Here is a 25,934-nt window from a genome sequence, read left to right as displayed (position 1 = left end):
TTTAATCACTTGAAATTATTCAATTTATAGTGAACTACCCTGTGATACGTAACGAGAAGGTGCTAAATCATATAAATAAATTAGAGACCCAAGAAAATGTTTAGATTTGTGTTAAATTTACTTCACGTGAATGGGGATTTTTAATTTTAGTTTTTTTTATTCATATGAAATTATTGTTTATTAAATGTTACGTTATGATGATTAACAAGTATAAAGAAAAAAGTTGAGGAAGATTAACAATAAAATGATCATATTTTCTCAGTAAAATTATGTAATTGTATACAAATTAAAATATAATTTGTATTTTGTACTTCATTATAAACTTAAACTTTCAATGAATAATATATGTATCAACATTTAATACAAATCTTACAATTAGTATAACTGAGTTTTCTTAAAGTATATTTCCTTTTCAGCTTCGTGTTTATTTAACTTAGGATCTAAAAAACGCATTTCACTTTCGGACAATTGAGGTAGGACCAGATCCAATTTTTTTCGTAATTTGCTAAACGCGTCCTTTTCTTTGGCTATTTTAGATTCTTCCTACAAATTTAATTAAGGTGTCTTAAATTATGCAGAAGTAGTTTTGAGTACAATACTCACTATGACAATATTTTCTTCTCGTTTCATAACGTCCAACAGTCGATTCTGAATATCTTTACCTTTTTTATCGAACTTATTTTGAATATCTTTTGCATTCTCCAAAGCCTTTAGACCTTCTTCTTGTTTTGAAAGTGCCATCTATTTTTAAAAGAATTCAGGCATATTAATGATATGTGTATCATGTTACGAACCGGGTATATTATTTTTAATTATGTTTAATGAGACATATTTAACGAGATTGAATTTTTCAAGACTTGTGAAATATTAGTTACAATAAATGCACATGTATTTTAACAAACTCAAAAAGTACAATTTATAATTAGGAGGCCGGCCATGGATGTAAACTCCAAGAGCATAATACATAATTGTCAAATATTCACCTTAAACATTTTTTCAGCACGAATTGATTTCATTTTAATTTGGTCGTCTAATTCTTGCAATCTGTTTTTTTCATCGGTTAAACGTTTTTCCAGTTCTTTTGTATGTTCTAATCGTTTGTCTAATTCTTTTTCTTTTCTTTTTAGCTCCTTAAAATTCTCTTTCACTTCCACTTTAGCTTGTATCAAATCAGTGCCTGTACCGGCGTCTAATTTCAGCATGGCTTCGAGTCTGTATCGTTCAGAAGCCACTTCAAAACGTTCTTCCGCTAACTTGCGCTGTTCTTCGATGACCGACGAACGAACATCCTGGAAAAATAGAAAAATAGAAACTATTACCAACATCGTGTGTCTTATAACTTACCTCCAACTCTTGTTTTCGTCCTTCGATATATTGTGTTTCTGATTTTTTTTCACGTTCCCATGTTTTACGACTTTCTTCAAACGCCTTCATTGATCGTTTTAGCTCTTTATTAAAGAGTTCCAATTCATTTCGTTCCCGTTGATTTCTCGATTGAAATTCTTCGATTTTCATTTGAAGAGCTGACCTTTCTCCTTCCAACATAGCCATCTGCTTGTCTACCTCTTCCTGTAAATCTATATCCATGACGTATGTAGAATGTAGATCGACACATTAATCAAAATGAGTTCATTATGTCGAATCTAGATGTTAACATAAGTAGAACTGCGTATGTTGTAAGTTAAAAGTTACTATTACTACATATCTTGCAGTATATTAAACTCAAATATTTAAGTATTTAAATAAATATAATAATGTGGAAAGAAAATGTAATTGGTATAATTGTAAGGTAAAATTTAAAATTCCTAGTAGTTTTCAAAAACGTCGGGAAAACAATTAAGTAGGTAAAACGGGAATTTTAATGAAAAATGTATTTTTGTTTTAGGCGTAACTCTAAAAAAAAATCATTTTCACTGAATATTTATATTAGTATTTTTATACGTCATACATTTTTCAATATTTTGACTCATATTGAACTATTTACAGGAATACAATTTATGATTATTTTATTTTTCATAGACAATAGTTAATGTAGTTAGTCGATATAAAAATGTATGGTAGGTCACAAAACGAGAAAATGTAATAAAAAAAGTGAGTAAGTGGATGGGAGTAACCGAATTGGTTCCCGTTTGAAAAAGGTATTTTATTAAGTTGAGCCGAATTGGTTCCCGTTTGTGTACAGCTAATTTTTAATAATTGGTACAAAATATAAATTAGATAGTATAAAATATAAATGTACCTTCATGGCAATATTCTATAATCTATAGTATAATATACAATAAGATGGCAATATCTTTAATATTTATATATTGGCAGTTTAGCAAATTATCTGTGATACCCCGATCAATTAAGATAACAATTGAGATACAATATGTACTTTTATCGCTATATTATGGTATATCTTCTATATCCTATGTTCGAATGACAATAATGTTAGTGAGCAGTGAGTACTGTACAGTCTCGAATCGTATAAGCCTCGAACACATCGTATAAATTTGTAATTTGTATGTCATATTTTATTTTTTAAACTGTAATTTTTCGTAATTATGGAATTTATGTTTAGTGAAAAGGGAACTAAGTTGTTTATTATTGACAATTACAAGTTTGGATTCGAAAAGAACCTAGCAGATAACATACAGAGGTGGATATGTACAAAACGAAAATGTAAAGCATATGTTAAGTTGAACAAAGATTGTTTATGTGAAGAAGTATTAACACATAACCACGAAAGAGAAGCTGATGGTACACTTGTGCGACAACAATTGACAAATTCACTAAAAAGAAAATGTGACGAACTTATTACAGAGCGACCATCTAAAATTATACGCAAGGAGATAGCTACAAACAGTCATAGTGACTCACTACATCAAAATGATATTAAGAGGATTATTTAAGCGCACTATTTGTTTTCTCTGTCTGGCTCACTCGTAACATAGACAAACCGCATATACGCAGAATCATTTTTTCTATATCTTGAAGTAATTTTAGAGTAAAACCTCCCATTACAAAAAAGATAGAAAATAATATTTTTGAGGGAATGACATATCGATTTGTCTAAATATTGTCTCTAGATAATTTAAACATTATTTAAATGTACAGTATTTTTTTGTTTATTTTGAAAGTCGAATACAAAGTCAAATATCAATAAAATATAAAATCAATTTGTCATTCCCTCAAAAATAATATTCTTTATATTTTTTGTAATGGAAGGTTTTACTCTAAATTTACTTAAAGACATAGAAAAAATGATTCTTCGTAAATGCGTTTTGTCTATGTTACGCGTGGGTCAGAGAGAGAAAACAAATAGTGCGCTGACATCCTCTTAACAGAGTCCGTAAAAATTTTAATGCTGCTAAATTAAGAACAATTCCCAAATTACCTTCTTGAAGAACTGCATAAAAGTGTCAGTGAATATTGCGTAATTATAAACGGTAACCAATTCGGCTCAACTTAATAAAATACCTTTTTCAAACGGGAACCAATTCGGCATGTGGGGTTTGAGCTCGGGAACCAATTCAGTACCAGCCAAGTGGATGTCGCTCTGCTGTACATTAGGTGGTGGAGTGGACCTTTGACTAGGGTAGGTTAGATTTGAATGCAATGATAGGTATCATTGATACGAAAAACGATTCTGAACGGAGATGATTTGTCAGTCTAGGATATATTATATATAAATATTGTCATATATTCTATTTTGAAACAAATATTTTATTTTTAAATTAGGACGCATTTTGCATAAGGCATGGTTAATCAATTTTTACAAAAACATTGCATGTAGTTATCATAATTATTAACACCTTATATTATCATTTATCATAGATATACATATACCTGGTTTGAGGATAAATCGTTATAGTTACGCAATTTCATACAAATTTAAAACTCAAACGCTTAAAACATTTTTTTTATAATGACGCTTCAAATTTCCTTTATAGCTATTTGAAGAAAAACTTATGGAAAACTTAGTGTTGAATTTTTTAACCTTAGATATAAATACAAACAATTTTATGAATTTTGAACTACAAAATAATTTGCAAATATTCATGGTTTTGACGAATTTTTGTCAATATTTGAACGTCAAATGGTAACTAAAAAAAATTGTGCGTATGTATTCTTATAATTTTTTAATCACTATAAGAATAACTTATGAGAAACTTTGTATTAAATTTTCAAGTATTTTGATTGGACAAAAAAAATGTTATCAACACTTCAAAAAAATTTTTTCAGAAAAATTTAAAATTTCAGTTGTCTATAAATATATCAATAAAAGTCAAAATATTTTTAAAATTAAATCATGTAAAGAAAATGCCAATCAAAATAACTGGTAAAATTTTCAAGTATCTACGACTTATACTTTTTGAATAATAACAAATGTTTAAAATCGTTTGAGGATAAATCGTTATCGTATATAATTATATCGTATAATTGTTTAAAATTCAAACAAACTCACCTAAAAATTTTCGTATTATGATGCTTCGAGTTTTCTCTATAGCTACTTGAAGGAAAATTTATGGAAAACTTGGTGTTGCATTTTTAATCCATAGTTATAAACACAAAAATTTTTATGATTTTTCAACTTCAAAATTATTTACAAATTTTGCGTTTTCGACAGATTTCGTAAAAATTTATAAATTATAAACGCTTATAAAAAAAAATTTGAATAACGATTTTTAATTTTTGTATACAGATAACACTAACATAAACATTTTGTGAAAATTTCAAGTATTTATAGTGATTAGTTTTTGAATTACAACCATATAAAAAAATCGATTCGGTCGAAAACTGGTTTTACGTAAAAATTCCTGTTTTTCTGTCATCTTTTTTTTTTTGTCTACCTCAATTTTTTTTAAACTGTTGGAAAATGTTTACTTTTGGCCTCTATAATGCACCAAGGATATTCACTTTTCCATCGGAAATCACCCCCAAAGTTTGAAATTGAAGCATTATTTCGACTAGTTATGCTATACACAGATACAAAAAAAAACACAAACTATTGTAAAATCAATACATTCATCACTTCGTTCTGAATCTAAAACTCCTCATTAATTTCTATAAGCGGAAATTAGAAAAATGTTGAGCTTAATTCATAATAGTTATTTATTTATTAGAATAATCATTTAAGTTGGTTGTAACTTGAAAATATTATTCGTGTGTACTTGAAACTTCTAAAGTATGTTATTACATAAACATATTATGATAATATGCAAATAATAAGAGTTCATCCTACCGGCTATTGTGTTTGTATTAATATATTAATAAATATATTATAAAATATCCTAGGGCGACAAACCGCCGTCTCCGATCAAAATCGTTTTTCGTATACAATGGGATAAGATCATTGAAATAAAATGTAACACCATCCATTACAGTGACTCACTTGTAACCTATTGTACAGCAAGGCGTCACCCACCAACCAGCTCTTTCAGTTAATCCGTTAAAAGCTAAATTATTAAAAATATTTACAATACTAATTTTAACTAATTATGTAGGTAAATCAATTTAAAAATCATTCAATTAACAAGTAACTAGATATATTTAACAAATTACCTTTTTTTATAATTAATGCTTCTTTAAACAATAATTATTGTTATTAAAATATTAAATGGTGAATTTATAAATGTAATAACTATAATAATAACCAATTAATTTAAAAACTTATTTTTATTTTATTAAAATGCCGACTGGTTTGTTCTCTACAATTATAACTCTTATACAGTGGAACCGCCTTTAACGGACACCTCTCAATAGCGGACTATGTATAATAATACATTGTACTATTACTTCAGCTATTTACATTTGTATTATTGCAACCTACCTACGTACCTTTAAGTTGTTTATTTTGAGCAGTAATTGAAATCTCTCTAGCGGTCATTTCTTCGCTGGTCAAACGCTTTGGCTTTGAATCACGTAAACAGGATTCAACTTCTTCCAAATGGTTCATTTTAATTCTTTGAACTTCAGCTGTTTGTTTGAGATCTATTAAATGACTTTCATGCATCACACGTAACCTCTCCTCATACATGTCTTTTAAGCGCTTTTCATTTTCTTTCCGTTCCATCATATCGGCTTTTCGTTCTTCTATCAGCTCATTTACGCGCTCCTCATAACGATCTAGCTTTTCATGCAATACATTTTGCTGTAATCTATAAATATATAAAACCGTATTAGTTTCAAATAATTTAAAGATCAAAATGCAATCCCTTATTTTAAACATGATGTCCAATTTACTTTAAAATTGGATAGTTAATAATTGCGTACCTATAACCTATAATAAATGATGTAAATAGTTATATAAAATATCATAATTATTAGAAATGTAATTTCAAATGCAATTCAACTGTTATTTAAAAAAAAAAAAAAAAAAATGAATAATAATTAACGATTTTATACAATCATTTTTTATTTTAGTATAAAACTTAAATATCTCACAGGCCTTACTCATATTTAGTCTTTAAGGCATCTAATTCTAGTTGATGTGTTTTTGAAAGATGATCATTTGTCAGTTGAAATTTGTGATTCTCAGACCGTAGACGTTCTAACTCTTGTGTATCGGTGTTCATTACAGAATAACTATTATCCATTAAGAACGCCTGTATACGATTTAATATTTAATATTTATATAAACAATCCATAGGAAGTATTAATTAATTTTAATGTCCTTGTTACTTTAATAAGAAGGTCGCTATTTTGCTGCTCTTGAATCAATGTTATTGTAGCCTGCTGTATGTCTTGTTTTTTTTTAGCCAGCTCTCGGATCAATTCTAACATGGACGTTTGGATGTTATCTTTTCCTCTGAGCAATGATAAAATCGAAGCATGTTTTTCTTCAGTGATTTCATTTTCAACTCTTTCAGTTTTCTGTGGAACATTTGCATCAACTATTTTGTCAGTGGACAAAATATGATGAGAAGTAGGTGGAGGAGTGATAGTCATGGTGTTAGCTTCATCTGTGTTATGTATTAACCCACTCAACCAAGAAGGCATATTTTCTGGAAACAAAATTATATAGTTTTCAAGATAGTATAAATTAATGAAAAAGATTGATTGGTTGACACTTTTCGTAACTATAGTTTAATTTTTTTAACAACAAGAAATTTTAAGTTTAAACACTTATTATCTTGAAATTAAGTGTCTATTAAATTATTTCGAAAATGTAAGGTTCCTACATTATAGATAGAAATGATAAAGTTTTTTGTAAAAAATTTTCAACAATATTATATATATATATATATATATAATATATATATAATAGACAAGCTGAACCCGTGCATTTCGTAGCCCGTTAAAAATCTTACCTCTTATATGTCTCAAACTGTGTGTTAAATTCGTTACCTGTGATTATGCTATATCAGTATTTTTTTTAAAGGAATAGACCATAATTTTCAACTCCAACTTTAAATAAATTAAAATGTATAATTATTGATATTATTATTATTATTTATTTATTTATTATAATTTTAAATTTAATTAACTGTGAGAAACTTTAAAAACATAAAACTCGGAAATATACCTAATATTATAATAAAATAACTAAAAACTAAAAAAGTTCGTTTGACGATCAATTATCCTGGCGACCAATTTATTGTATTCACGACCAATTCGCCCGCGATTAATTCACCGGCGACCAATTCACCAGCGATCAATTGTTCGCGACCAATTCACCGGATACCATTTTTATACATATAGATAGATAACGGTTAAAATATATTAAGTAATAATCTTACAACGATGTTCAATTTAGTTTATCATTATGTAATTTTATTCGTTTTATTGAAAAATGTCTGGCAATTCAAGTATTCAAATAATGGATGGTATTTATTGAGGTCCATTTGGATACACAATATTTTTTGTTTTTCCTTCTGGTGCGTACACAAAATATTTTTCAGACGCGTAAATCAACAAATAAAATTAAAAAAAAAATCCATCGTAAATCTCAAAATGTCTGTTTGAGCACCTCCCGTATCTGACATTGGTAGATAGTAATGATCCAGCACGATGATAGATTTGACCTTGCATTTTAAATGTTGGCATGTAATCGTCACGCAGAATATTCGTTGCCCTGAATAATATCATTTGGATACATGATTTGTATTTGCTGATGTTCGCTAAGAAATGTTTCGATACCAACGTTGATAATGGTTCGAGTAGTGTATGTAATTCCAGCAATTTTAATTTTTCGCCAACAGCACAGATCTAGTGCCTTATTCTTAAATTTGAATACTCTATAATATAAGCATTATTTATCAATTTTTCCAATAACCACACTTGGATGAATGCTGTACCTAATTATAATTTACATCGTAATGGAATGTATACTGAGATTTAAATCTGTGTGAGTGATTCGTCCGTAGGTATTGAACATAAAGTTGTGTGTTGGTTCCCAATCTTGAATCTCATTGCTCAGTTGTTTCTGAAGCTCATATTAACATTTTCTTTTATACTTGATGGCTTGAGGCGTACACAACTACCGATCGATCTTTTTTTGGAAGACAAAGTTTAAGAGGTAACATTTTTTACGGACTATGAAGTGCACAGTTAACAATAATTCAAGATATATGTTATAAGGAAAAAAAGCAACAGGAAAAAAGCAAATTAAAAAAAAGCATATGGAAAAGAAAGCGAAAACCAATTTTGTAAAAATTATTATTGATTCATGTTTTAAAAATTAGTAGGTACATATTATTAAAGGTATATAATATTATAATAAATCATATGAAATAATATTACAAAAATTACCCAAACATAATATATCTTCGATATACAAACTGTAGTCTGTCCTAACTTTTTACACTCCATAATATACCATTTTTTTGATTTTTTTAAATAAATTATTTGTAAATATTGTAAACTTAAGCATTTAATTTTAATTTTATGTTCATTGTCAATTTTAATATTTAAACGTAACACGAACATTTTTATAGTATACATATATACATGAATGGAATGATTGGAATGTAATATTATTTCTTATGAATTACCTATAATATTATATAGTATATACCTTATATAATATATACCTTTAATAATATGTATACCTATTAATTTTTAAAACTATAAATTAATAATAATTTTTACAAAATTGGTTTTCGCTTTCTTTCCATATGTTTTTATTAAATTCGCTTTTTTCCCCAATTCGGGCAATTGCTTTTTTTTCATTTGCATTTTTTTACTTGCTTTTATTTCCGTTACTTTTTATTCACTTGCTTTTTTTCTTAAACTCTTTTTTAATTTAGCCTATTTTCTACTCATAGGTTTAATATGTATATCTCAGTATCAAATTTCGGCGCAATCGGTCCCACCCGTCCAGGAAGCATAATAAGGACAAACAAATAGACAGGAATCAATTTTTGTTATATATAGATTATTTTATTATTAATTAATTAATTTTTTTAATAAATCTACAATCAATACCAAGAGTGCCCAACCTTTTTCAACTTGCGGGCCATACCTAAATACTTCACGATTTTTTTTTGTTCATTTCGATAAAATGTACAGTAGATATATATAGGACATTAGGTATATTTGTTGTATATTTTATCCGATATATTATTATCTTTGTAACTTATCGAATTTATGACTAATTGTATGTGTTTAAAGCACTGAATAATATTTCCACGCTAATAGTTGCTAGTTGGTTTTCGTCATTATAAACTGAAGGTTCACTTTTTTGTTTGCAAAATATAATAAATTAAATTTTAATTATTAAAATGTCTCAAAATAAAAATCGCAAAATTGATTCCGAATGCCGTGTTTTCAATGATAATTGGAGTCTCAGTTACTTTTTTATTGAGCATCGTAATAATAAGCCATTTGTTAGATATGCTGCAAAACCGTTGCGGTCTTTAAAAACTTAAATATTAAAGGACATTATGAAAGTAAACATCAAAGCAAATACGTCAATTGTAAAGGTACATATTTATCATAGTTCATAATTGTTTTATTTTTTTGAAAAAAGGTATTTCGCTAAGTAAATGTGGAAATAAATGCTTAAAGTTATATTTTTAGGGAATCTTAGAATTTCTCTGTTAGAAAAATTCAAACAAAATTTCAAAAGTGAACGAGTCGGAAATTATTTTCGAGCTTATAAGTGATGTAAAATCGTTTGAAATTAAATCACAGCTTTTTAAAAACCAAATATTAAAGCAAAATGTTCTACATTTTAAAACGTGTCAAAAATTAAACAAAACTTTTATTGATGTTCCAATGACAAATCATTTTGTGAGTATATACTTATGTTGAAACAATTATCAATAGAATTAGTAAACCGTTTTCAAGATTTCAAATTACATATTATGAATTTATTTCGGATGATTGAAAATCTATTTCTGACTGATGAAAATTATGTCCAATAAGAAACTCTTCAACTTGAACGTATTGATTTAAAAACAAATAATCATTTGAAAAATGTATATAAAGATATCACAGATAAAAACACAGATTTAATTAATTTATATAAGACCCTTCATGATGATTTTCCAAAAATAAAAGAATTATAAACGCGTATATTTACATTGTTTGGTTCTACTTATATTTGTGAACAAACGTTTTTACGCATGAATTCCGCAAAATGTTCAGAAAGATCTCGTTTGACTGATGAACACTTACACTTCTTATTAAAAATTGAAGTTTCACATTTAATTCCAAATATTGAAAAATTGGTTAAAGAAAAACCAGTCTAAATTTCACACTAATATATTTATATTTATATTATAAAATCCAATACATTTTTTAGATTCTGAACGAAGTGATGAATGTATTGATTTTACAATGATGTGTGTTTTTTTTTTGTGTCTGTACATCATAACTAGTCGAAATAATGCTTCAACTTCAAACGTTGGGCGTGGTTTCCGATATAAAAGTGAATATCCTTGGTGCATTATAGAAGTGAAAAGTAAACATTTTCCAACAGTTTTCAAAAACATCAAGAAAAACAAAAAAAAAATGACAGAAAAACGGGAATTTTTAGGCAAAACCAGTTTTCGACCAAATCGAATTTTTTATATGGTTGTAATTTAAAAACTAATCACTGTAAATACTTGAAATTTTTACCAAATGTTAATGTTAGTAATATCTATATACAGTTTAATTTTCAAAAATTTCCGACTTTTTTTGAGTTATTTATAGATAGAATTTTCGATTTTTTTGAGAATTTTTTTTGAAGTGTCGGTAAAAAAATGTTGGACAACCAAAAAAACATGAAAATTTAATACAAGGTTCCTTATGAGTTTTTCTAATTGTAGCTAAAAAAAATTAAAAATCGTTAGTCACAATTTTTTTTATAAGCGTTTATAGTTCAAATTTTTACGAAATCTGTCGAAAACGCGAGTATTTGCAAGTAATTTTGAAGTTGAAAAATCATAAATTTTTTTGTGTTTATAACTAAGAATTAAAAATACAACACTAAGTTTTACATAAGTTTTCCTTCAAATAACTATAGATAAAACTCGAAGCTTCATTATAGGAAAAATTTTAAGTGCGTTTGAATTTTAAATTTTTTCGAAATAACGTAACGATAACGATCTATCCTCAAACGAATTTAAATATTTGTTATTATTCAAAAAGTATAAGTCGTAGACACATGAAAATTTTACCAGTTATTTAGATTGGCATTTTCTTTACATGATTTAATTTTCAAAATATTTTGACTTTTTTTGAGGTATTTATAAACAACTGAAATTTTCAATATGTCTCAAAATTTTTTTTTGAAGTGTCGATAAAATTTTTATGGCCCAATCAAAATACTTGAAAATTTAATACAAATTTCCTCATAAGTTATTCTTATAGTTATTAAAAAAATCATAAGAATACATAGGCACAATTTTTTTTTATTAGCATTTGAAGTTCAAATATTGGCAAAAATTCGTCAAAACCATGAATATTTGCAAATTATTTTGTAGTTCAAAATTCATAAAATTGTTTGTATTTATATCTAAGGTTAAAAAATACAAAACTTAGTTTTCCATAAGTTTTCCTTCAAGTAGTTATAGAGAAAATTTGAAGCGTCATTATAGGAAAAATGTTTTGAGCGTTTGAGTTTTAAATTTTTATGAAATCGCGTAATGATAACGATTTATCCTCAAACCAGGTATTCGTATAATCGTATATCTATGATAATATAAGGTATTATTATGATAACTACATGATAACTACACTAATTGATTAACCATGCCTTATGCAAAAGGCGTCTTAATTGAAAAATAAAATATTTGTTTCAAAATAGAATATATGACAATATTTAAATATAATATATCCAAGACTGACAAATCATCTCAGTTCAGAATCGTTTTTCGTATACAATGATACCTATTATTGCATTCAAATTTAATCCCATCCATTACAGTAACCTACTGTACAGCAGAGCGACATCCACGACTTACCCGCTTTTTTTTATATTAAAATTAAAAATGCTAAGATATTTTTTAATTCTTAAAAGCTTATTAAAATAAAATGTCTTATAAATTATATATTTTTTTTTTACACCTATGTCCTATACAAATTTTTAATTTTTATACAACGGTCTCGGGCTGGTTGGAATACTTCCGCGGGCCACGGGTTGGGCATGCCTGATCTACAAAGGTACATACTAGGTTTGATAAGTGACAAATAAAAGTAGATTACATGAATCGTACGATTATAGGGAGGATATCCAATGGTAACACTCTATAAAGTGACAGCAATAACAATGAGTATTTTAGAAATGTTGAAAGGTATTACCTGGAACCAACATTCAGCACTTATTCAGCTCGCTAATACTAAAGAATAAGATTTCTACACTATTGCTTTTAAAGTCTACGGCGCGAGTTACCAATGAAACGTGTTCGTTGATAATTTAAAGATTAGAGGATTTATGTGTTGTTAAAGTTTATTATGAAATCTGGTGAAATATAGTTTGGAGATTTGGTTGATATTTTTGATTTTATATTATATATTATATATTTTATAATTATGGAGATTGTTGTTGGATAGGTACCAGGGTGCAGATGAAACTATAGGAAAAGGCAATATTATTTGATATAATTATTATTATTGTTAGTATCATCTTCAGTTTATTTGTTCACCTTATTTCATTAAAAATAGTTTTTTTTGCCATTTGGGAAGTGTACGTATAATGTTAGGTTTTATATAATGTCGTTATGGGCCTTGTTAAGGGCTTAGTTTAATATCGCTATGGGTTCAAATGAATCATTCAGGTCAAGTTATTTTATATAATATAGATTATACTAAATGTCAGCGATTGCCGATCTTTTTTCCCGAAAGCCAAATAGTTTACTAGATTTTATGCCATACAAGTTACTAGTTTAGCGCCTACGCTAATTTTTAATTTTCTTTTTTTAGAAATCTATGTATTTCAATGAGTTTAGAACGATGGTGCAAAAATTAATTGGCGTGGAATCTAATATTTTGGAAGTTATAGCATTCCAAAGTTAGTGATTTCACGTTTATACGCTTATGCGAAATACTACTTTAATGTCGCTCACTGCTCAGAGCATGGTATAATTGGTATAAGCTTAAGAATAAAAAATATGCACAATGATAAGAATGCGCATATTATACCATAGCATATACTATTTACTTATAAGACTTATATTATACTTATAGCCATCTAGTCTTGGTATCGAAGCCGACAGGCGAAGCGACGAGTCACTTAAGCTATACTAAACATGTGTTACTTGAATTAACTAGGTTAAGTTCGCGTGTTATGTTATCTGTCTGCCCGAAGGTCAGGGATGATCTCCCCCTCAGATAGGCTATTTTAACCTTGGGGAGTTTGAGGGTCGAGCCCCCAACCAACTCAAGGTCCGAGGACCTCGAATTTACTACAATACTAGGTATATTACTTATATAATTTTGTTTAAACGATAAGGGTTACATCTAACTGTTAACCACTCAATATAGTTTAATAAATATCATCCGGAGACTGGAGCACATACGACATACACATACCAACAATGTGGAAGGAATGTCGCATCATGTGAAAGCATCCTTTTGCAAATATTGTTGCAAGAAGCGTTTTTACACTGTATACTGGCGAAATATATGTTTTTAAAATCGTGACCCTCTAAAATGTAGACCTTTTAGATGAGTTTTTCGGTTATGTTCAGTTTTTTACAACCTTGCCCACGTAAATAATGCACCCTTGTGAACTCGACAGCGCAACATTAGCAGACATATATCTAATCAATCCAACAAATTTGTTGGTCGATTGTTGGACAACTTTTGAAATTTGTTGGATATTATTTTCACCGTGAGACCAATTTCCAAATTTGCGCTGCCGAGTTCAGGCCAGCAGCGCAACTTTTTGCTGGAACGTGTTTATATTAAAAGTTGTTTAAATATTTTTCATTAATATACATTATATTATATATTATTTGAAAAGTTATACTCGTATCTATCATATTCTTTTTTTATTACAAAAAATTAAATGTATTTCAACTAAGTATTTTCCGTATATATTGCTTTGAAAAGTATGTTTACTTAATGTATAGGTACTTATCTATCTTTATCTATTTTAACTCACTTATAAGAACTTGGTAAATGTTTTAAAAATTACACTTTGGCCAAAACATTTAGAGCAGCGTTTTTAAACAAGGGGGACGCGATCACCTTAACTAGGGGTCACAAGTTTAGATTACTACACATGGTATTTATAAATTTATATTCAAAATGGTATATTTTGTTTGGTCAATCGGTTAATGATATAATAATGTTATTGTTAAAATTTGTGCTAACCTAACCTGGCCGAAAAAACAGTTAACCGTACATAAGACATAAGCACAGATGTGATAATGTCCAACAAATTTCAAAAATTGTCCAATAGTGTCCAACAAATCAAATCGAGTAGAACGTGTTTAGCGCAAAAAACACGTTCCAACAAAAAGTTGCGCTGCCAAGTTCACGCCAGCAAATTGGAAATTGGTCTCACGGTGAAAATAATCTCCAACAAACTTTAAAAGTTGTCCAACAATCGACCAAAAAATTTGTTGGATTGATCAGATGTATGTCTGCTAATGTTGCGCTGTCAAGTTCACAAGGGTAAATAATGCATTTGAGTCTGCAGAGTCGGAGTCTGTGATCGAATCGGAATTGGAATCTGGTACTGAGTCCGATACTTGGTTTTCTTTTGAACAAAAAAAAATGTATTCAATTTGTTATGCTTAATATCGAGTGTAATTGTTTTTACCTTGTGACCTATTCCTAAAAGCTATTGATTTTTAATAATCGTTTTTAAGACTTTGATTTACATAGTTTTCAAAAAAAATAAATAAATAATTGAAAAATTCGTTATGAGCGCGGAAAGCGTAAAACATCGAAAATTGTGAACTTCGGAAGTTATTACATAAAAACTTATGGTTTCCGCCAATTAATTTTTGCACCATCGTTCTAAACTCGTCGAAATACATAGGTGTCCGAAAAAAAAATTGAAAAATTCACGTGGGCGTTAAACTAGATTTGTTCCTTTAGGTACCTGACGCTGCCGTAGTTTTCTTGGCGACCGTGATGATGGACGGTGACGTCTCTCGACGTTTCGACAAGGTCTGTGGCTCAGAAACAGCAGTCCACATCCGGTCGGTAGACACGGCGGCATCTCCGTTGGCTGTGGTTGTGACCGGTAACGGTACAGTACTTGCACCAGTACCGCGGTACGTGGTATCGGCTAACGAGTCAAAAACGTTTCGGTTGGTGGTGGTCTTCTTCTTGCCGTCGTCTCCGTTATCATCGTCATCGTCGTCGTCGCTGAACAACAAGCCCGCCGAACGGGACGTTCGCTGTTGCGTGCTCTGTCGCCTTAAGTCATGCCGTCTCGACGCATTTTGCCCACCACCGCCGTGTGACGATGGTTCGTACGACGTTACCTCCGTATTGCTTTTCGGCCGTAAGCCCAGCCAATCGTCTGTCGTCGTTTTCCGTGTGGTGTACGACGATGCCGGTCTTCGCATATCATTCCTGCCGAGGACGAACGTATAAGTAAAAAATAATCACAATGTCGTTTACTGCAACGAGTCAACCTAATGTTATAAACTTATGCACATTTTGTTAATTCACAATTGTTCTCGGACTTATGCACTTAGTTGTGTAGGTATTTACCTAGCTATGTCTCTGCTTTTCTTATGTTTGTTTTAACCCGAGTGCATTGTATTGTAATTACGTTCAGTGAAAACTCGATAAATTGAAATGCTAGTGAAAACTTCCAATTTAAAACAGTGTTGTTTTTAAATTAAGTCAGTATACCTATCTCATTTATAAATTTTAATTTTGTTGAGAATTGAGTTTGAGTTTAAGATTAGGGACTTCATTTTAGTTTTTTCTTAGGGTGGGGCAAAATTTTCATTGACTAATGTACATTTGGTATTATAGTTTATAACAATATGAACTATATTGCAAATACATTTGCAAGTTGTGATCAAAACGTTAAAGAAATAACTTTTCAAAATGTTAACTAAGGTGCAAAAATGTACACAACACAAATATTACCTACACACATTATAATTTATAAATTTTTACCTATTTTGGGTTGTGGTCTGAGTTGGTGTTTACATAAATATAATTTTAATATTATAGTAAAATATTTAGCTAGAATATTTAGCAATATTTTTACAATGCATTTTTTAAACCTATGCAATTACTCATAAAAAAAGAAAATGTAATACCTACTTAATCTTTATAGAAATAGTTTCACCTAATGACAAAATAAGAAGAACACGATAAAAAATAATATAAATAACAATAATTGTTATTGTTATATAACTCTTATAGGATAATTACGTGAATCGAGATTGTCACAAAATATCAATCACTTGTTAGTGTCGCTTTAAATAGTATTATTCGCTGTGGTGTTCTTTATGTTTCTTAAAAATACGATATTTACTCTTATAATCTTTTGGCCACGACCACCTGCCAACCGTTATGGTAACCCCCAATTTCCAACACTTAAAAGAATGGCACTAAAAAATTGACCCATTCATAATGTGAATAGAACATTTCCATAACTGTCCCCTCCTCCAAATATTGCATTTGAGATCAATGACCTAGTACATAATATCGCCATGTAGGTTTGTTTTGTACCTTACAGATGTAAATAATATATAATATATATAATTATACATAATATTATGTTGAGGACTATTTACGAATTTACGATTTAATTATTTTAAACCACTTCTTTTGGTTGTCCCATACTGTATATATTTTGAACTCAAGATATCGTGATGGTTAAGAATAGACGATATATATTAGGAATTACCAATAAATAATTTTGGAGGGTTACTTCAGTTCTTTCAGAAAGTTTTCTGATACCATTGGCATAAAAATGTAATGTTTGTACATGTACATAGAAAGTAAAGGAAAATCAAAATTAACAAAGACCTCAATTAATACAAAAAAAAGTAATAAATGAATTTCGTATTCGTAGGTCAGAAATAGTTAATCCATGTGCTGCTATTTTATAACCCTTATTTGCAATAGTTTTCCGGCGCAAGTCTCTACATAATTATATCAAAAACGTTAAAGTGAGAGATCCTCCCGTCCATTACTATATGCATCGGCGTACATTTTTTCTTGATCTTTACGTTTGCCTTCATCTCTAGTAATCAAATCGTCTAATACGTCCCAATTGTCGACTGATGACCCTGCAAGACATAAATCATATAATCACTATAAAGGTAAGTCAGGAAGTCTAAACTTCATTGTAACATATGTATATATATATATATATATATATATATTATAAACAAATTTTACGAATCTAGTTCAGTTATCTGTTATAACTTTATAACTGCACGTATATAATCATTAATCATGTATCCGTCTATTTAGACAAAATATAGATTCTGCCTAAATTTTATACAAATAATACTTTACATACCTACTAGCGATTTTCAACTAACCTGTCATCTTATACTTATTTTATTACATTATTCGTCTTCAGTTAAAAATAATATAGTCAACATATTATACTGATTAAGATTATAGGACTTTTTATTTTGTTGCTCTTGTGTCTTATATGGTCAACTGTAAAATCATGTTTCTGCACGAGTTGCTTGATATTCAAATTGCTGATGTTTGCGTCCATTGTTACCAGGACAACGTTTTGTGCGAGGGGTGTAATATTTAGCTTTGAATAGGAACCGGAATAGTAGGTACAACATTTAATATATATACTTTTTGGATCCCAAAGCCTATCCCTTGTTTTTTTTATCAATTAAAAATTATTATCATTACCTATCTTACCGATTTTAGTTAGGCACTTACATAAATCATTGATAAATAAATAAATAAATAAATATTGTGTCGATTTTTTGTTGGTATCTACCTATGAGTTGTAGTAACTCCGCAGACAATATCAAGAATTAATTAAGTTGATTGAACCACTCGATTCTATATCCTGATAAATTTTTATTAAAACTACGTTTACCTAACAAACATGCACTGATTTTATCTTTAAAAGGTTGTTCTGCCACCTTGTAAAAAGAAGAAAAAATATAGATTAAATATTGTTACGTTATATTGAATAAACATTAGATGACTATTTAAAGAATAAATAAAGTAAAATTATAAATGGTTACCTTGTTACCTATAAATAAATCGTATAGGTAAGTGTATTGTATTTGGTAATTAGGGTATACTGTATAGGTATTATATACAAAATTTAGCCATGCGGATATGTACTTATTACACACACTTAGTTGTAACTTGTATGTACTAAAATTTTATAAAAATTATTTGATCATATATTTAAGAATAATGTAAATAACTAGGTAACAATTTTATAGTATCACAAAGTTTAATAAAATATAGAAAACAATAAAACAAAAAAATCGTAATAATACAATTTTACATTATAATGTTTTCATACAAATTGTCAACCAAAATATTTAAATTATAACTATTAATTTATTTTTTAGATTCTGATTGGAGAGGTGAATGTAAGCATTGATTTTCCAATTATGGTTTGTTTTTTTCTTTGATCATTTTTTGAAGGGGCTGCCTAAGGGCGTTTAACAGCCCCCTCCCCTGATATTTTAACAAATTTAGTAAAAAAAGTATTATTAGTGATAGGAAAAGGTTAAGATTAAGTAGTGGTCTTTGGTGGTGAACATTTTACAATTGTGGTCCATGCCTAATGTTGAGTTGGAAGCTACTGAATATAGTGATCTAATTTGTTGCTTTTCATCACTCTTTTTATATTATAAATTATTTTTTACCACATAATTTCTAAGATAAATTAAGGATAATAAAATAATTGTTTTTAATAAGAAAGATATTTTATTTTCAATTAAAAATTAATAAACAATAATTTTACCTAATATTTCCAACATTGTATAGTATAAGTATTAAATAGGTATACAAAATAAACAGGTTGTTAAGTATTTTAACAATAATTAAAATTAACAAAATAAAAAAATATAAAATTTTAAATTTAATGCGTATTTTTTATTGCATGAAATATCCTGTACTGCCATAGTAATAACTAATAAGCACATGATAATATAACATGTATGCCAACAAAACAATTAACATTTACAATTCAATATCTATAAAATTTAACTAAAATATGCACCATAGTATAATTAATTGATAGGTGAGAATAACTGTCCCACTTCATCCATATTAAGATGGTACTTAAACAATTAACATAATAAATCATAATCATTAATTTTACAACATAACTATTTAAAATAGACTTATACATACCAAAATTAATAATATTACACATAATTTTTATATAAATATAGAAGCATATTGGGTGATTCTTTTAATGCATAATAATCATTATTCCTAGTTTGTTTTTCTATATAATTCAAAAATAAATTATTTTTTTGTAAATACATATTAATTTTTTATATTTCGAATATTTTATTCTTGAACAGCCCAAAATGATATTTTTTTAAATGTATTTATTTATACATATAAATTACATTTTAGGTGGGAATAGTTGTGCGATACAATTTCGCAGAATAATATCACTCAGCTGAACAAGAACATATTAAAAAAATAAAAAACTAGTAAATTATGAACTAAATAAGTATGGCAAAACATAATGTGTAAAATCTTAAAATATTGAAAAATTACTAACAAAAATGAGTTTTATGCATTAAAAAAACACATTAAACCTAATTTATTTTTGATTAATAATAACTCTGTACACAATAACATATAAAATGGAATAAAAATGTTCAATATTTTAAGTTATAAAATTAGTTAAATATAAATACAATAGTCTACATTAAAATCAAAATAGATAGTAATAAATCAATTATTTGACAGTCAGATCCACCATACTACAACTAAGAGCATTCATTTAGGCAAGTAAACTTTTTCGTCTAAGTAGTTAAATTATAATATTTATAAAAGTACAGAGTAGGAATTTATTGATATGATAGTTCTGTCAATTAAAATAAAAAAATAACAAAATTATAATAAATACAAATTTAAAATTAATACTAAGTAACAAAAATTCATTACTTATTGTATCATTTCTTCATCGTCATCTTCTTCATCACCATAATCAGCTTCACTTATTGTTGGCACAACAGCACCTTTTAATGGACAGTGCTTACACCTAAACAAAAAAATAATACTTTTAGCAATATCTATTTCAACAAGAATTTCATGATGAAGTACCTGCTCTGGTTTAATCCATAATTCAAACACAGTTCACCAACACATTCACAACATCCATCATGGAACCATCGGTAGCTTTTAGCACCCATTGATATACAAGCTCCCCTACATTTGTTCCAAGACAAACATTGATTCATGAATACAACAGAACAATTCAGAGTGATCTTCATAGAAGATACATCTTGAGCAGAGTTTTCTAAATTTCAAATTTCATTAGAAATTATTTTAAATGTATAGATAGTAAAATGTTATTTACTTTGCAACAACTTGAATTCTTTTTGAAAATCAGGTTTGAACATTTCAATGTCTAAATCAATTGGGTATGTAAGAGATTCCCATCGTTGTTGTATATCTGGTTCCGAAACAAGAGCAGTAAACAAATTTACTACAGAGTCTGATAGATCTTCAACATGACTTTTTCTACTCAATTCATTAGTAGTAATATTTGGTTTTGGACACATGTCTAAAATCATAGAACATAATTAGCATTTTACTGTATTAATTTATACATCTATCAGAGGATGTGAATTTTATATTTAGTACTGCAGATATTTTTAAAACTAAAGTTTTTAATAATAATTTAAAATTAACTATTAAGTAATTAATTTTTTTGTCTCATAAAGATCAAGACCTTATTGGTGTGCAGAAATTAAAGTTTCATATTAACATGATTGTTAAAACTAAAAACATTCAGTGCCAAGCAATTTACACCTTCAACTCTTAATAAGATATGGTCGAGATTTTAGTTTAGAGATATAAGCAACACTTAATAGTATTAATTGAAACTGAATACAAGCTAGGAAAGTAATGCCATAAATGATGTAGAAACACTTTGATTATGAAGATAAATGAAAAAAAATAAATAGTACTCATGAGTCAGCTCCTGCATTCATGCTACTTGATCATAAAACTTATCTGGTAAGGTCATACGGCTATTTTATTATTAAACTATAGCTATTAAAATAAAGGCTATAAGAATGTTAATTAATAGACGATGACCACATATCAGAATGTCTTGTGATGGTAACGGAAACAACTGATGACTCTTGTTGTATGGAGGCAATGAAAAATCAAGACAGACAATCAACATACGGTCCACAAACAGAACCAGATCGACCAAACCGACGTGGTCAACAACTTAATGCTATGCACACGACTCACCCACGCACGAGCAGCATTCACTGTACAAATTGTTGAGGCAACTGAAACATTCTTTGCAGCACGAACAGTTTACCAAGTCGCACTTGCACGACTGTGTGATCATGCACTTGGAGACAATTGACGCGCACACGGCCTCGTTACACGCATAAGTAACGTAAGCGAACGCAACTAGCGACCCGACGACAGTGACAAGAAATATGTTCTTCATCTCGCGGGCGACGGCTCCTAAAAAACGATGTGTGTCAGTGTCACATGCGACATCCGAATCCGGACAATAATATATTATTGTAATTATTATTTTTTGGGCACCGTCACCGTGTGTTACCTGCGGGCGCAGCTGTAGAGTCACCGCGGTTTATTGAATGCCGATGATACAGTGTTTGGACGGACACTGTTAGTCACTGATCTGTGATTGCTGTCGTTGTGGTCGTCGTCGTCGTTGTTGTTGTTGTTGGTTGTTATACTATCGTAATACTTGTTGTTATTTAATATTTACGTTATCACTTAATCAATCACTATCGCTCCCTCCACCACGTTTTGCCAACTACTATAGTTGTAGACTTGTAGTACTATAACAGTATATATACAACAGTATTACGTCTTGTCAATGACGACGATCACGGTCCACGGATGCAGACGATTCAGTATTCAATGAACGGCAAACGCGCAAACGGCGTTGGTGTAACCTTCGTAATATTAATGACTGATGTCTAATACAAAATAATAATATATTATATAAAATTATTGAATTTGAAATTACAAAAATGCTAATCAAAACTAACAAAAAATGCGGTTTTATTAGTCATAAACTCATGAATGTTCAAAAATCGAAGTACTGTTCATTCGCTGTTCCGTGATGTAATATTTAATGTAAGATAAATTGTCTCAGTTCCGTTCGCCACCATTTATGTGTTATTTGATGGTACCTAGCATACTACACTGTAATAACTGGAAAAAAAAAACATTCAAGTAGTTTATTGGAATTTAGGCACGAAAAAAGAACCCCCACCTATACAAAGACTGTTATTACGTCCTGCTGTATGTTTGTTAGGTATGTTACTATCAAGAGACGATCTTTGTTCTCTAATGTCTGTACGTGTGCGGGTACGTCACGTCGAGACTTAATACTATTATAGAAATTTCCTAGAAGGCGGAAATATAACATTTATATATAATCTGTACATATGAGGTAAATACTTATAGTAGGTATAGTGTTCTGGGAATTACGGTACCTACCCATCTATAATCCCATTTTAAAAATGGGATATTATGTTTGTATCACACTATCACCATAGAACGGTAGTCAGAAAAAAAACCAGGGTAAATAAATCCACGGAAAAAAAGCCAAGACAAAAAATCCAGGGAAAAATAATCCACAGAAAAAAAAGCCACGGGAAAAAAAGTCAAATTACAATAATTAAATATATAACAATTAAAATTAAAGTATTAAATTATAGGTATTATGTAAAAAAATTGTACACATTATTGGTCAAGTGTATAAAAAATAATTATAATTAAATATATAAAAAAGCTGGGTAAATCGTGGATGTCGCTCTGCTGTACAGTAGGTTACAAGTGGGTTACTGTAATGGATGAAATTAAATTTGAATCCAATGATATTATATCATTGTATACGAAAAACGATTCTGAGCAAAGACGGTTTATCTGTCTAGGATATATTATAGATTATAAAAAATCAAATCTTAGATTTAAAATAAAATTTTTTTATGAATTTCTAGCATAAAATAATTTGAACATTGCTGTAATTTTTACGTATTTAGTCAAAATTCAAACTTTGAATGCTTGTAAAAAAAAAATTGTGACTACGCATTTCTTTTATTTTTCAATTGCAATTGTAAAAATTTGATAGGAGCTATGTATTAAATTTTCAAATCTTAGATATAAAAGGAACATTTTTTATGAATTTCTAGCATAAAATAATTTATGAAATTTCGTGATTTTTACGTATGTTGTTAAAATTCAAACTTTGAATCCTTGTAAAAAAAAATTGTGACTAAGAATTTTTTCAACTGCTATTGTTAAAATGTGTTAGAAGCCTTGTACTAAATTTTAAAGTTTATCTACCGAACAAATAAATTTTTATCGATATTTATAGAAAAAAAAACTAAAAAAGTTGAAAAATTAAAATGTCAGTAAACAGCTCAAAACAAATCTAAATATTTTGAAAATGTTATCAAATATAGAAAATGCCTATATAAACATTCAGTGAAAATTTCAAGTAACTTGACAATTTAATACAAGGTTCCTTATGAGTTTTTCTTATTGTAGCTAAAAAAAGTCACAATTTTTTTTTATAAGCGTTTATACTTCAAATTTTTACGAAATCTGTCGAAAATGCGAAAATTTGCAAGTAATTTTGAAGTTTAAAATCATAAAATTTTTTGTGTTTATAACTAAGGATTAAAAATACAACACTAAGTTTTCCATTATTTTTCCATAAGTTTTCCTTCAAGTAGCTATAGAGAAAACTCGAAGCATCATTATAGGAAAAATTCTAAGTTGTTATTAGGTCAAAAATTTGAAACTTATAATATGGTGTAGTAGCTAACAAACTTTATTGTTCTAATGTTAGCAATAGTAAAATATTTGGTTTATTATCACCGGAGATACATGAAATCTCTTGCTTAGATGGCCGCCATTCCTTCATCTTCCCCGCACAAAATACAACGATTGTTTCGGTTTTTAAGGTTTCAAAGTTGCGGTGATGTTTTTATATATAATTTATACGTATAATATGTATACTTAAAAAAAGTGATTTGGAATTTATACACATATTATTATATATATAGGGTGTAACTGTGTAACATAAAAAATAACTGATAGAAATTAAAATTAACTTACTTTTATTCTTATACCTATATACGTTGTCTTTTAAATTAAGATATTACCTATATTATTATTATGTTCATAGATACACACAAACAGACACACACACAAAATTATAATAAATAAAGTTGATTAAACCAAAGTAATTGCATAGTTAGCTACATAATATGTTAGAGAACTATTAAATTTACTCTCTATATAATATTTAGTATAAAAATAATATATATTATGCCACGATATAGTCTAATTGTAAACTATTAATTTCTAATTAGTATTACGCGCGTTTTGTATGTATATTTTACACAATATAGGTATGTAACTATGTTGATATATTATGTATGTTTTTAAATCAGAGGATATAAAAAAAATAATTATTATTGCATAAATTATAATATTTTATTCATAACGATATTCAATACATATATAAGATGTATATATATAAATTACACCACGTTTCGCGCTTGGAAGTCCGCGTCGATCAAGGGCATTGACGAATTCTATAAAACAATTCACGGTTTTACGTTCTAACACTATATTGTAATTATAGACATAAGGGGATAAAATACAAGCCGCCGCACCCCTCAAACATTTAAATGGTTATTTTTTCATTTGTATATAATATTATAATTCAATGTACTTATACTAATAGTTACAAGTTACAGCTAAAATATTTGAAATTATCTGATTTAGGCACGATTTACAAATATCACATTAAATGTATTTATCAGTATACTATACATTTATAGTTATATCTTATATATTTAATTCTCATCCCTAAACCTATCTATACTTTCTGCCAACGATTACAGCTATAGGTTGCGGGTATAAAATTTAATGTCAACAAAATTCAAGCCCATTAAAATTCTCTCTGAAAAATCTTAGCTATCAAAAAAAAAAATTTCAAAAATGAATTATGATAAAGTATATAAAAACTCAGTCATTATCATTTGAAGATGGCTTAAAAATCAATAGAAATTATTAAAAAAATTGTGAGCGTTATATTTAAATAAGCCACAGATTATAGTCATTTTTTCTAATATTTTAAAAACAAAAAAAATGAAGCGTTACGCGCTTTATTATGAATAAATATACGCCTATTCTTTATTTTTTATTTACTTTATATTAATATTATACAATGAAAAGGTAAAAAGGCACTAACTATGAGAATCTCTGATGAACTTTTGTTACACAGAATAACGTATCAGCATTTAGCAAATAGCAGAATCACTTTGATTTTAGATTTATGAAAGTAAATTTTATAATTTCATACAGAAATCTATCCAAATTATACATACACTATATAC

At 28.4% G+C, this 25,934-nt stretch overlaps 2 protein-coding genes across 4 annotated transcripts; both read right to left on the bottom strand.

Moving 5' to 3' along the window:
* Positions 1 to 296: 296 nt before the first annotated feature.
* Positions 297 to 18,108, bottom strand: LOC107166831 (uncharacterized). 2 transcript variants are annotated; one of them, XM_089225449.1, is made up of 10 exons: positions 17,886 to 18,108; positions 17,549 to 17,627; positions 15,467 to 15,945; positions 6,667 to 6,989; positions 6,439 to 6,590; positions 5,824 to 6,143; positions 1,345 to 1,577; positions 984 to 1,289; positions 604 to 741; positions 297 to 543 (listed from the first exon to the last, which is right to left on the bottom strand). In XM_089225449.1, exons 1-10 carry the CDS (start codon positions 17,890 to 17,892, stop codon positions 376 to 378), a joined length of 2,205 nt encoding a protein of 734 aa, XP_089081575.1. In that variant the 5' UTR covers positions 17,893 to 18,108; the 3' UTR covers positions 297 to 375. The 2 variants fall into 2 exon arrangements, with proteins under 2 accessions (XP_089081575.1, XP_015371129.2); XM_015515643.2 differs by having other exon boundaries at positions 17,864 to 18,107.
* Positions 18,109 to 19,240: 1,132 nt separating this feature from the next.
* LOC107166842 (protein twisted gastrulation-like) lies at positions 19,241 to 22,724 on the bottom strand. Of its 2 annotated transcripts, XM_015515655.2 has the most exons (7): positions 22,566 to 22,724; positions 22,109 to 22,493; positions 21,784 to 22,008; positions 20,879 to 21,085; positions 20,623 to 20,818; positions 20,464 to 20,560; positions 19,241 to 20,383 (listed from the first exon to the last, which is right to left on the bottom strand). In XM_015515655.2, exons 3-6 carry the CDS (start codon positions 21,989 to 21,991, stop codon positions 20,464 to 20,466), a joined length of 708 nt encoding a protein of 235 aa, XP_015371141.1. In that variant the 5' UTR covers positions 21,992 to 22,008; positions 22,109 to 22,493; positions 22,566 to 22,724; the 3' UTR covers positions 19,241 to 20,383. The 2 variants fall into 2 exon arrangements, with proteins under 2 accessions (XP_015371141.1, XP_015371140.1); XM_015515654.2 differs by having other exon boundaries at positions 19,241 to 20,560.
* Between the last annotated feature and the right edge of the window lie 3,210 nt (positions 22,725 to 25,934).

This window comes from Diuraphis noxia, unplaced genomic scaffold (assembly GCF_037042655.1).
Source record: "Diuraphis noxia isolate RWA-SAM2 unplaced genomic scaffold, SU_Dnox_SAM2 contig0004, whole genome shotgun sequence".
Lineage (NCBI taxonomy): Eukaryota > Metazoa > Arthropoda > Insecta > Hemiptera > Aphididae > Diuraphis > Diuraphis noxia.
Note: the sequence above shows the minus strand (reverse complement) of the source record. Positions and strands in the feature narration are given on the sequence as shown.